This window comes from Amblyraja radiata, chromosome 8 (genome assembly GCF_010909765.2).
Source record: "Amblyraja radiata isolate CabotCenter1 chromosome 8, sAmbRad1.1.pri, whole genome shotgun sequence".
Lineage (NCBI taxonomy): Eukaryota > Metazoa > Chordata > Chondrichthyes > Rajiformes > Rajidae > Amblyraja > Amblyraja radiata.
In genome coordinates, this window is record NC_045963.1 from 45266262 (window position 1) to 45280258 (window position 13997).

Sequence of the window (13997 nt, forward strand, 5' to 3'; positions counted from 1 at the left end):
TTGCAAGTAACTGGTTAGTACCGGTCTCAAGATTGCTAGCACCAATTGACCAGTGCCTGGTGCTAGTTAGTGCCAATTTCTGGGTAATAGCTCGCTGCTTTGTTTTTTCCCCCTAGCTTCAGAGCTTCTCGTCGGAGAATGAGAGAGGGGAAATGAGAATCGGTTTCTTCAAAGCACTGGTGGATGAGCAGAGGGCCGGCACCTAGTGTTCAGTTCATGAAGTGCAAGCGTGGCACAAGATTGGGAAGAATCCCTGCCGATGTTCTTCATGTCCGATCGGAATTCCAGAGGGAGGGCAGTCTGGGCCTCTGGGGAAGTGGAACAGTTGCAAGTGCATCAGGGTAGTTGTGCACTTGTGATATTGTGTTCAGTTTTGGTCGGAATAGATAGGGTGAATACACAGTCTTTTACCCAGGGTAGGGGAACCCAGAGGACATAGGTTTAAGATTAAAGACTTTATAGGAACCTAGGCGGGAGATCTTTTCATGCAGAGGGTGGTGGGTGTCTAGAATGAGTTGCCAGAAGAGGTAATTAATACAGGTACTAGAACATCGTTTAGTGATAGGAAAGGTTTAGAGGGATATGGGCCAAACATGGGCAAATAGGACTAGCATAGATGGGGCATCTTGGTCAGCATGGACAAGGACTGAAGGGCCTGTTTCCATGCTGTATAGCACTGATTTTGCAGGGTGCTGGTGAGAATGCACCAGGACTCGGTCCCCTTATTTAAGGAAGGCAGTCCAGATGAGTTTCACTCATCCAATAAGTGTGTGAGAGACTGGTTCTGTCTTTTCTAAAAAAAAATACCTCGAGTGGTATCTGAATATTTTGTGGATCATAGCTTGATGTTTGTTTATCAACAGAGTGACTAGAGTGTTTGATTGTCATAACAGAGCAATAAAATGCTTACTTGCTGCAGTTTAACAGGCTTGTCAACACAATAACACTCAGATAAACATATAATGATCGATAATACAATAAATTAATAATGGTTACCAGACTCTAATAGTGTAAAACCAAAGTCCGTAGTGCAATCAAAGAAGACATTCACCGGGGATGTTACCCGGGCTTGTGGGCTTGAGTTATAGTGAGAGGTTGGATAGGCTGGGACTTTATTCCTTAGAGCATAGAAGGATGAAGGGATGACGTTGTTTAGGTGTACAAGATCATGAGGAGCATGGGTAAAGTGAATGCTCAATCTTTTTCAAAAACTAGAGGGCACAGGCTTAAGGTGAGAGGGGAGAGATTTAAGAGGGAACTCAGACAACCTTTTCCACAGAGTGGGTGGTCCGTATCGGGAATGAGCAGTGGAGGAAGCGAAAGAAGCAAATACAATGATGACTTTTAAAAGGCATTTGGACAGATATATGGATAGGAAGGGGTTATGGGCCAAATACAGGCAAATGGGACCAGTCCAGAATGCCAACTTGGTCAGCTATGACTCTGTGAATGTTGTCATTCCATTCAATTAAAAGTCATTCAAATGTGTATATGTTAAAAACATTTAAAGCTTAGAGATTTAATCATATAGTGATTGGAATGTCATTGACTATGGCTGATTGCCTGAAATTTGAATCACTTTCCTGGCAAGGAATTTTGGGATGCACAGAGGATCATGCTCTCCCACACTTGCCAGCACACGTTTTATTTGAGTTAAAACTCTTATCTTAAAAATACAGCGCAATGTTATTTTAAAAGTGCAATGTTAAACTAACAAGCACAGCTGCCCAGCCTATCACCTCACCGGTCTGTTTAACGGCCCACTGAATGTCGAGGTGGCCTTGGTACACCGAGAGTTCCTTCTCTACCCCAGCTTCAAAACTTCCTTCCCCAAAATATCGGAAAGACTTAGTGCCGGAATAACTCAATGGGTCGGGCTGCATCCATGGAGAACATGGATGGGTAACGTTTTGGGTTGGGACCCTTCTTCAGACAATACGATACTTGTTCTCTGGAGATGCTGCCTGACCCGTTATTCCAGCGCTTTGTGTCTTTCCTTGGTAAACCAGCATCTGCAGTTCCATGTTTCCCCAAAATATTGAGCGGCACAGTGGTGCTACTGGTAGAGCTGCTGCGTCACAGTGCCAGAGATCCGGCTTCAATTCTGACCTCGGGTGCTATCTGTGTGGAGTTTGCATGTTCTCCCTGTGACCGCATGGGTTTCCTCCGGGGTCTCCGGTTTCCTTCCACATCCAAAAGACGTGTGGGTATGCTGGTTAATTGACCTCAGGAAATTGCCGCTGGTTTGTTGGGAGTGGATGGGGAAGTGGGATAACATAGAACTAGTATGAACAGGTGATCAATTGTCAGGTTCCTATTAAATCTTTCCACTCTGACCTTGTACTGATGTCCTCTGGTTCTTGATTCCCTATGCTGGATAAATGACTGTTCATTCATCCTATATTTCCCCCTTATGATTTTATACCTCCATAAGATCATTCCTCAGCTTCCTGTGCTCTGAGGAGCAGATTTCTAAACCCTTTGGTCTGTATGCAGGTGACTGTGTTCCTGATGCAGTCGATTTGCTGACCTTTGAACCTGCTGATGAATAGAGTGCACATAATATCCTCAAACAAGTTACTGCAAGCAGAGCCGTCACCTCACAGTTAACGTTGTTCCACTGTTTTGTTTAAAGGTAAAGCATGCAGACAGGCCCTTCAGCCCACCAAGTCCATGCTGACCATCCATCACCCGTTCACACTAGTTCTATGTTATTCTACTCTCTCATCCACTACCTGCACACCAGTGACAATTTACAGAAGCCCATTAACCCTCAAACCTGTACGTCTTTGGGATTTAGTTTAGTTTACAGAAACAGCATGGAAACAGGCCCTTCAGTCTACCAAGTGCCCACTGACCCGCAATCATCTGTACTCTAGTTCTATACGACACATTAGGGACAATTTACAGAAGCCAAACCCGAACGTCTTTGGAGTGTGGGAGGAAACTGGAGCACCCAGATGAAACCTACACGGTCACAGGGAGAACATAGAAACTCAGACAGACAAACTCAGACATAGTCAGGATCAAACCCGGGTCTCTGGCGCTGTGAGGCAGTTGCATAGAAACATAGAAACATAGGTGCAGGAGGAGGCCACTCGGCCCTTCGAGCCAGCACCGCCATTCATTGTGATCACGGCTGATCGTCCCCAATCAATAACCCATGCTTGCCTTCTCCCCATATCCCTTGATTTCTTGAAATAAAAATCGCAAACGATTAACTCAATGTTTACTATTGCGTGCAAATGATAAAGGCTAATGTGTAGAAGAGGTTTACCAGATGCTGCATGGATTAGTGGGTATTAGCTACAAGGGAGGTTAGACAAACTTGGATTGTTTTCTCTGGAACATTGAGGCTGAGGGGAGACCCGGTTAAAATGATGAGGCACAGATAGGGGAGACAGTCAGAACCTTTATTCACAGGAAATGTCAAAGACTAGAAGCCATGGCTTTAAGGTGAGAGGGGGAAAAAATTTAAAGGAAATGTGGGACATGTTTTTTTTTACACAGAGGGTGGTGGGTGCCTGTAACGTGCTGCCAGGGGCAGTGGTCAAGGCAGATACATTAGTGGTGTTTGAGGCTTTTAGATAGGCACGTGGATACACAGGGAATGGAGAGATATAGATCACATGAAGGCAGAGGAGATTGGTTGAACTTGATATCATGTTCAGTATGGACATTGTGGGCTGAAGGGCCTGTTCTTGTGCTGTACTGTTCAAAGTCCTTTAAAAGGAAATACAAATGAATGAACAAAACATCAAGTGCTGGAGGAACGCCACGAGTTAAGCAGCATCTGTGGAGGGAATGGACAGGTCGTGTTTCGGGTCAGGACCCTTCTTCAGACTGATAGAGTAGGGTGGGAAAGAGGTGGGGGCGGGTCAAAACCTGGATGCTGCTTGCGGCCGGATTAATTAATCCCACAGGATGAAGTCATGTTTCTTCTAAGGTGGAAATGATGAAGACTGTTGTTGAGAGGAAGGTGGTGAGCATCCGACTATGTTCGTTGTTCACATTTATTGTCACATTAAGGCACCAATGAAGGTACAGTGAAATAAGTTACCATGCTGCCATACAATTAAAAAGATCACAACCCACAATAGAATTTATGTTAAACATCCACCAAAGCATTCGTCACTGTGATAGAAGGCAATAAAGTTGTCAGTCTTCCTCCTTTGTTCACCCGTGTTTGGGGCCCTGACCCTCCGTAGTTGCCGCTACGGACAGCCCGATGTGCAAGCCCTCTCGTCGGGATGGTCGAAACTCCGACGTCGGGACAGATCTAACACACTGGTGGCTTGGAGTTCCCGAGTCGGCCACTTCCTTACTGGAGACCGCAGCTTCAGGATGTTATAGGCCGCAGGCTGGCGGTCGGAGCAGGAAGGCACCCAGAGTTTGTGGAGATGGTGCCCGCACCCACTGGGAGATGCCTGTGTGTCACTCGGAGCGATCGCAGACTGCAGGAACAGCTGCCTGTGCCCATTGTCAGCACAGCTGATGGAGCGTGGACCTTGGCACAGTGCTGCGGCTCACACACACAAAGCCTGCAGTCAACCAAAGACACCAGCTCAGCGCCCACAGCCACCGAAGACAACAAGCTCCCCCACCCCCTTCATGTTGGACCCCACGGCCCACACTATACCACAGTGCATGGCAGCAAAGACATTCATATATAAAGAAAGAGACAACGTGCTGGAGTAACTGATTATCGGGGTTGGAGATTGCAACCTTCACGTGGTCTGCCCTGTTTCGACTAATGCAATTAACCCGACGTGCACAAACAAGCTCAAATAGAACAAGTTGACCTACAATTTTAGGCTGTGCACGCCATACGCAAGAAGAAGAAGACTGAGCATCGAAGTTGGGAGGCCATAGAAGCCAAGAAATACAGATGATTTGCCGAAGTTTCTGCAGGAGCTGAGTTATTAAGCAGGAAACAAAAGAGTAAAAACATTGCTTTGAAAGTTAACTTGGATGAAGTACATGCCAGCAACAGAAATCGAAAGATCGACAAAAGTTTTTTTTGTGAATGGGGAGTCCGCCTCCCAGATGAAGCCTGTCTCCGAGACAAGGTGGAGAGTCAGCCCAAGATCGAGCCCTGTAGCCCAGGATAGAGCCCGGTAGCCCAGGATAGAGTCCTGTAGCCCAGGATAGGGACCTGTAGCCCAGGATAGAGCCCTGTAGCCCAGGATAGGGACTTGTAGCCCAGGATAGAGCCCTGTAGCCCAGGATAGGGACCTGTAGCCCAGGATAGAGTCCTGTAGCCCAGGATAGAGTCCTGTAGCCCAGGATAGAGTCCTGTAGCCCAGGATAGAGCCCTGTATCCCAGGATAGGGACCTGGAGCCCAGGATAGGGACCTGTAGCCCAGGATAGAGCCCTGTATCCCAGGATAGGGACCTGTAGCCCAGGATAAAGCCCTGTATCCCAGGATAGGGACCTGTAGCCCAGGATAGAGCCCTGTATCCCAGGATAGGGACCTGTAGCCCAGGATAGAGCCCTGTAGCCCAGGATAGGGACCTGTAGCCCAGGATAGGGACCTGTAGCCCAGGATAGGGACCTGTAGCCCAGGATAGGGACCTGTAGCCCAGGATAGGGACCTGTAGCCCAGGATAGAGTCCTGTAGCCCAGGATAGAGTCCTGTAGCCCAGGATAGAGCCCTGTAGCCCAGGATAGAGTCCTGTAGCCCAGGATAGGGACCTGTAGCCCAGGATAGGGACCTGTAGCCCAGGATAGAGTCCTGTAGCCCAGGATAGGGACCTGTAGCCCAGGATAGAGACCTGTAGCCCAGGATAGGGACCTGTAGCCCAGGATAGAGTCCTGTAGCCCAGGATAGAGACCTGTAGCCCAGGATAGAGCCCTGTAGCCCAGGATAGAGCCCTGTAGCCCAGGATAGAGTCCTGTAGCCCAGGATAGAGCCCGGTTGCCGGGGATAGGGACCTGTAGCCCAGGATAGAGTCCTATAGCCGGGGATAGGCCACCAGGCCAAACGCCCAGATGCCGGAACAAGTCTCCAAGACGGGATGAAAATCCTAGATGGAGGAATAAGTCTCCCAGACACGCAAAACCTAGATGGAGGAGCCAGTCTCCCAGAGGCAAGAAAGCGTCCCCCAGACAACACGATGCGCCCAGATGCAGCGAGAGGCAGGAGCCAGTCTCCCAGACGCAGCGAGAGGCAGGAGCCAGTCTCCCAGACGCAGCGAGAGGCAGGAGCCAGTCTCCCAGATGCAGCGAGAGGCAACGAGACAGAACCCTAGAGTTTCTAGGTTTTGAGAAAGTGGAAAACAGCAGCACTCTTAATTAATTCTAATGTGAAACTTTGTGTGGATATTAAAGTTCATAAGCAGAATTTAAATCGAATGCAAAAGAGTATTGAAGGAAAATATATGGGAAATGTACAAATGTTCTGCTAAATTAAATGAAGCCAACTCTACATGGCTTTAATGGTACTTTATTGTCATTTATATGCTGTGGACGTACTCGTAAATGAAACCCCAAAGTTGAAGGGGGAGATGTAATTTAAATGGAATGTAATTGCCAGTGCCCCTTGAGGCCAGGATTACAAGCTGGCGAGTTGGCCAGTGCCTCGTGACTGAGACCTTCTAGAAGTTTCTGTTAGTTATTGAAAATAAACTCTTCTTACAAGATGTCGTCGGTGTCGGACGTGTATTCACAACAGGGTCTTACAGAAGACATTACACTCACCATAATCAGTCTGATTGTCCATACCGACAAAGATGCCGCATCTACGCTCATCCCACCTGCCCACGTTTGGCCCATATCCCTCTATGCCTTTCCTATCCATGTACCTGTCCAAGTGTCTTTTAAATTATGTTATTGTACCTGCCACAACTACCTCCTCTAGCAGCTCGTTCCATACACCCACCACCATCTGAGTGAAAAAAGTGCCCCCCAGGTTCCTATTAAATCTTTCCGCTCACATCTTAAACTTGTGTCCTGGTTTTATGATTCCTTTACTCTTGGCAAAAGACTCTGTGCATTCACCCCATCATGGATGATCAGCCATGATCATATTGAATGGCGGTGCAGGCTCGAAGGGCCGAATGGCCTACTCCGGCACCTAATTTCTATGTTTCCATCTATTCCCCTAGGATTTTATACACCTCTACGAGATCACCCCTCATCTTCCTGCGCTCGAAGGAATAATATCCTAGCCTGCCGAACCTCTCCCTATAGCAGGCCCTTGAGTCCTGACAACATCCTCGTAAATCTTCTCTGCACTCTCTCCAGCTTAACAGTCGGTGATCAAAACTGAACACAATACTCCAAATGGGGAGGATTGCAGAAGGTTGGGACATCAGTCCCAGATTTAATGGTGAATGTTTGGTTATCGTTATCTTCGGTTTAATTAGTAACTGGATGGGTTTTTTATTATAGTTTGCCTACGTCTGAGTATAGGTGACCTTGCTCCTAAAGCACATGATGTCAGTTATGTTATATGTGCTGTGGGTCATGGCAAACTGAGTGAGCAAGCAGTGTTTGAGGTTTGGAGTTGTGAATGTAGCCCAGCCCATCACACAGTGCAGCCTCCCCACCATCAACGCTATCTACACTTGGGACTAAAGAAGGGTCCTATTACCCAAAACGTTGCCCATCCATGTTTTCCTCAAATGCTGCCTGACCTACTGAGATACTCCAGCATTTTGTGGGGGGTTTTTTACCTGCACAGATGCTGCCTGACCTGGAGTTACATCAGTGCTTTGTGTTTTATTTTTACCCTCTTATAGATGCTGCCTGGTCAGCTGTTACTCAAGCACTCTGTGTTTTAGAGTGCTGGAGATGGCATTCTCTGCAGTCTGATGTGTTATGTGACATGTTTCCGTTATATGGACCTGACCTGTTGCAGTGAGGGTGCGGGGAACTGTGTGTGCTTTCCCTACAGACACCTGCCACAGATCGTACCCTGTTTGTTCTGTCAGGCACTGGGGAAGTGACTGGCAGTCCCTGATGGCTGGTTTCTCCTTGGTTGTAGCCCAGCGTGGTACAGGAGTGGCTTCTGGCACCTGCTAGGAATATGGTTTGCTGGATGTCTCGAGCTTTTTGCAGAACAAACTTCCAATGAGCACACACAGATTCTTTCCCCTACTCATCAGTCTGACGAAGGATACTGACCTGAAATGTCATCTGTCCATTCCCTCCACAGATGCTGCCTGACACACATTGAATATTACTGAATATATGCTGTCCCCTCTGTAAAATGAATAAAAGTTCAAGTTCTAGGACCAGAATTAGTCCATTCATCCCATCAAGTCTACTCTGCCATTCTGTGTTGGCTGTTCTTTCTTTCCCTCTCAACCCCATTCTCTTGCCTTCTCTCCATAATCCTCCACACCTGTACTAATCAAGAATCGGCCAATCATCGCTTTAAAACTATCCTTTGACTTAGCCTCCACAACCGACTGCGGTAATGAATAGTAAGATTAAACGAGAACTTACCAGTTCGAAGTTTGATCATTATTTTATGAGGAGTACGTTGAGGGAATACGTGAAGAACCCCGCCAGGACGCATGCGTGTCATTCTTCAAAGCAGCGGTGTGAAATCACAGATAACTGTAATGACTAAACATAGGAAGATTAGAGAAGAAGACACCAGTTGAGTATATGATCAAGGGTGGGAGCGGAGGGCACGTATTCCCTCAACGTACTCCTCATAAAATAATGATCAAACTTCGAACTGGTAAGTTCTCGTTTAATCTTACTATTTTACTTCGGAGTCACGTGAGTGACTACGTGAAGATTTTAAAGCTCTGTGATTCCATGCCGTGGAAACGAGTCCATGCATCACATCTGCCTTGGTTATGGGGAGAATAGTGTTAACATTATTAGACATCAATACGATATTGAAAAACAACGATAAATTTATTAACACCAAATTATAGCCCCTATTCATGGGGTAAAATTATATTACAGAACTTAAAATTGTTTCTGCAAATGTTCCAGGTTCAATTACTGGTTTGTTATAAAATCGTTGGAAAGTTTTCTCCGTTGACCATCCTGCTGTCTTGAGGATTTGGTCCATAGGAACATCCAACTTCATAGCTGCCGATGTAGCTGCAGCCCTGGTGGAGTGAGATTTAAAAATGTTAGTGTCTACTCCAACCTTTATTAGGACCTGTTTTAGCCATCTAGAGATGGTCTGGACTGTCACTTTTTTGTGTGGCTGTTTGTAGCTGATTAAAAGTGCCATTTCTTTGCCTCTGATGATCTTAGTATACTCCATATATAATAGCAAGTGTGTTACAATACAGAGACGATCATCTGTCGGGTAGGCCCTGAATTCTATTTTTAGGCCTGCTGACCCCTGTCTGTTCTGTTTGACTAATTCATTGATGTGAAAAGTTAAATTTCCAGATGAAGTAGTCATGTTGTCCAGCCTTAGTTTCTGTAGCGACTGGACCCTTTGTGCCGTGACCAAGGCCATCAGCATGACTGTTTTCATAGTCAGTTTCTGTAGGGACAGAGCTGTAGCTGGAGACCAGTTTCTTAACATGGTCAGTACAATGCTCACATCCCATATTTGGGAGTACCTGGTTCTTGGGGGATTAACATTAAAAATGCCCCTCATGAGTTTAGTTACCAGGGGGTGTGTCCCAACAGAATGCCGCTCTGTTCCTTGCCACAGGTATGTTGACAGAGCACTTCTGGCGCAGTTGATGGCACTATAACTGAGCCCCTCATCGTAATGGAGGCTTGCCAGGGATTCCAGAACAGACGGGATGTTCATAGATCTGTGGGTGATGTTTATTGTTGTGACAGTATATTTCCCATTTCTTGATGTACACCAAGTACTGTTTTTTGGTGGACTGTCTGTGGGCCGCTGAAATAATATCCACTGTTCGGTCCGTCAGTCCCAGGTGTAGTAGAGGTGCTTTCAAACTCTACAAATTAATAGGTTTATATAATTATGACATGGGTGACTTTCCCTTGTTACTGAATGAACCAGTAAATTAGGTCTATGATGGATGGTGATGCATGGTTCTAATACCATGTCGAGTATCACCGGGAACCATGGTTGAGTAGGCCAATCGGGTACTATCAGAATACCAGACGCAGAGTCTTGCTGTATTTTCCTTAATACCCGACTGATGAGGCAGAAAGGAGGGAATGCATAAATAAACAATTTCCCCCAATGCAGCGAAAATGCATCTGTTGCCGCTGCCCCAGGGTCTGCTGATAATGATTGGATTGGAACAATGCCTAATGTTATCTTTCCACCATTTTAGTTCCATTATGGCCTCTGTTGGTAGCTTCATTGGTCTGTCAAAATGACCACCATTAATTTTGAGTGCTCGTAGTTTAGCCCTCTGTAAATTTCGATAATGTAAAGGTCCGAATTGTGTGGCTGGAAACGCAGCCACTATTTTGCCAATTATTCTTGCTACCAGTCTGATGAATGGTTTAGTGATGTCAATGATTTTGCTGCAAGCCTCTATTAAGGCTGTAACCTTTTCTTTCGGCAAAGTCACTGACATGTGAACTGAGTTAATGGTGAACCCCAGATAATCCATTGTAGTTGAAGGCGTTAATTTAGATTTAACTGGATGGATGATAAACCCCAGTTTTTCAAATAATTGTTTTGTGGCTGTTACCGTTTGTTTAGCCAATTCCAAAGTTTTGCCCACAATAAGTATGTCATCTAGATATGCCATTACCATGTGTTTTTGTTTCCGCAGAAACGCTAGGGCTGGTTTCAAAATTTTAGTGAACAGCCTGGGGGCTGATGTTAGGTCATTAGGTAGTGCCCTGTACTGCCAGAGCTGACCCATCCAGTTGAATTTTAAATAACATCTGTGGTCACCTCTGATGGGTACTGTATAGTAAGCATCTTTTAAATCGATGCTTGCCATGTAGTAACCTTTGGAAATCAATTGCTTAGTAGTAACAAAGGTTTCCATCTTGAAATGAATATATTGTACGAAAGTATTCAAATTAGTCAAATCTATGATGATGTGGCAACCACCATCTTTCTTGTTTTTGATAAAGATATTGGACACGAATTCCTGTGATTCGTGTTGGGTTTTCTCAATTACTCCTTTTTTATAAAGCCGCTGTAGTTCAGCGTGTGCTTTTGATTTTTCTTTGCCTGTAAGCACGAACATTCGGTTCAGTACATGCTGAACTGGAGGGTTATGTTTTTGTGTAAATTCTATGGTATAACCCTGGATACTGCTTAAAATATAAGTGTCGGTAGTTAACTTATTCCATGCATCCAGATAGAAGTGTAATCTCCCACCAACCTCCATGCTCCCTTCAATTCGTAAGGAACCAGACCCACCTACCTCCATGGTTACCAGTGGTAGGTTTATTACTTTTTCGGTATCCTCCGTGGACGTTGAGGCGCCGGTGTCTGGGTCTGTAGTTGGGTCGGTGTTGAGGGTTTGCGCATTTTCCAGGAAGGCCGGTCTGGGCCATGGCCTAAAAAAGACCGATGTTGAGTGTACCTGGCCTTCGTGCCTTCACCAGTTTGTCTTGTCCGACTGGTGGGTGCGTAGGGGTGCTGTTTCTGGCCGAAGTAGTTTTTAGACGTTGCTTTAATGAGCCCCAGGGTTTTTGCCTCTTCGTTAAGTTCTTTTACCTGTTTGGATAAGTCACCTCCAAATAGTAATATTGGTGGTTTGGAGGTTCCAGATTTGCACAGGCCTGCAAATTTGGGGTCTAAAGCCGGTTGGATGGCACTCTTCCTAATACTATTTAACTCGTATTGGGAGTTGCAAATTAAGCCAGTGCATCCTGGTGATCTTGTGTCATGTCTTTTTCGTTGATTGTGCGGGCGAAAGCCGTAATTCCCGCTGTTAGGACTTTCAGAACTTTTTGTAGTTTCAAGTCCCTGGCTCTGATTGATGCTCCGACATGTTTCCAAATACACTGGTTGACACTGGGAACATTCAGTGATTTGCAGTTCCCTGGTGGTAAGTGTCTTGCTGTGGTGTCCAGTAATGCCTGTCCTTGTAGCTGATTGAATGACATGTAGTCGATACTTGCAGCTATTTTGACACGCATGCGTCCTGGCGGGGTTCTTCACGTAGTCACTCACATGACTCCGAAGTAAAATTCCACAGATTTATCACCCTCTGACAAAATTAATTGCTCCATCTCCTTTCCAAAGGTGCGTCCTTTAATTCTGAGGCTCTGGTCTCTGGTCCTAGACTCTCTCATTAACTAGTAGAAACATCCTCTCCACATCCACTCTATCCAGGCCTTTTGGTAAGTTTCAATGAGGTTTCCCCTCATCCTTATAAACTCCAGCGAGTACAGGCCCAGTGCCTTCAAACACTCATCATATGTTAACCCAATCATTCCTGGGATCATTCTCGTAAACCTCATCTGGACCCTCTCCAATATCAGCAAATCCTTCCTCAAATATGGGGCCCAAACTGCTCCCAATATTCCAAATGCTGTCTGACCAGTGTCTTGTATTCTAGCCCCTGAAAATAACTGCTAGCATTGTGTTTGGCTTCCTTACTACCAATTCAACTTGCAAATTAACTTTTTGAGAATTGTGCACCAGCACTCCCAAGTCCCTTTACACCTTCGATTTCTGAATTCTCTCCCCATTTAGAAAATAATGTAGGCTGATTAATGATACACAACTTCTGCCAGTGCTGAACCTTACAGCTAGAACTGAGGTCAGGATCAGCTGCTTCCCCTCTGTTAACGGGTTTCTGAAGGATCCTTCCATAGGTGAGGGTACTGTCCAATTCACCTGTACCCGATTGCAGAGATTGGACTTTGTCCCTAGAACTGGTGCGCTGTAATGCTGAGAACAATATTCAGAATTCTGTATCTAAGCCTCCACGCTCCACAGAGCGACCAGAACTGCAGGCTATACTCCAGATGCGGCTAAATAAAGTTCTATAAAGCTGCATCGTGTCTTTCTGACTCTTATACTAAATGCCCCATCCAATGAAGGCAAGCATACCATGTTCCTTATTTACGACTCTACCCTATTGCGGACACTGGAGACTTTGTCTCCAGAGCTGGTGTATTTCAATGCTGAGAACTATATGCTGTACTTTGTATCTTCCCCCTTGCTCTACCAATTGTACTTGAGTTTGACTTGATTGTAGTAATGTATCGTGTTACCTGACCTGTTTGGATAATATGTAACATAAAGCTTTTCACTGTACCTTGGTACGTACATGTGACAATAATAAACTTAAACCTAAAAAAAAAGATACAAAGTGCTGGACTAACTCAGTGGGTCAGGCAGCATCTCTCTGGAGAACCTGGATAGGTGACATTTCAAGTTGCGATCCTCAGAGTCTGAAGTAGAATCCCGACCTGAAATGCCACCTATGAGTGTGAAGAAGGGTACTGAGATGTCACCTGTGAGCCTGAAAAGCCACCCATCCGTGTTCTCCGGCGAAGCTGCCGGACCCATTGAGTTACTCCAGCACTTCTTTTCCTTCTGTAAACCAGCGTCTGCAGTTCCTCGTGTCTGTCCTGAAGGCAAACCAGTATCTAATTGTGGCCTGTCCCTCTCCCCCAGTAACAGTGGCAGCTGACTCCTTGGACAGCCCTCTCTACATCCCCTTCAAGACTCTGCTGTCCACAATGAGCAGCATGGACTTCAGCGAGGGCGAGGTCCACCGACTCATCGAGATCCTGATGGACAAGGCCGGCATCGTGCAGGACACCTGGCACACGGTAGGCCGAGCAAGCGGACCTGGCCCTTGCTGTTGGGGGTGGGAGCCATGTGGTGCTATCTCCTAATTGCTGTGAAGTAGGGGACTACAGTGAGGGTAAACCTTAAGTGGCTGGGATTGAGGGTCTTAGGGCGGGCATAGACCATTGGATTGGATTAGATTCAATTTATTGTCATTGTCTCATAAGGGACAACGAAATACAATTTTCCTTAGTCATAGAAATTTAAAAAAGCACAAAACACAGAAGACCACGACACAAACATCCCCACAGCAGCACCAAAGTTCCCCACTGTGAGGGAAGGAACCAAAGTCCAGTCCACGCTGATCTCCCCAAA

The 13997-nt window shown here is 46.0% G+C and overlaps 1 protein-coding gene across 6 annotated transcripts in view; it reads left to right on the forward strand.

Moving 5' to 3' along the window:
- rrbp1 (ribosome binding protein 1) overlaps nucleotides 1–13997 on the forward strand; it is an 89422-nt gene that overhangs the window by 35029 nt on the left and 40396 nt on the right. For 5 of the 6 annotated variants that reach the window (XM_033025750.1, XM_033025753.1, XM_033025752.1 and 2 more), the window contains exon 3: nucleotides 13506–13663. In XM_033025750.1, coding sequence (XP_032881641.1) covers nucleotides 13506–13663 — 158 coding nt within the window. The remainder of the gene's footprint in view (nucleotides 1–13505; nucleotides 13664–13997) is intronic. The other variant, XM_033025751.1, reaches the window with a different exon arrangement.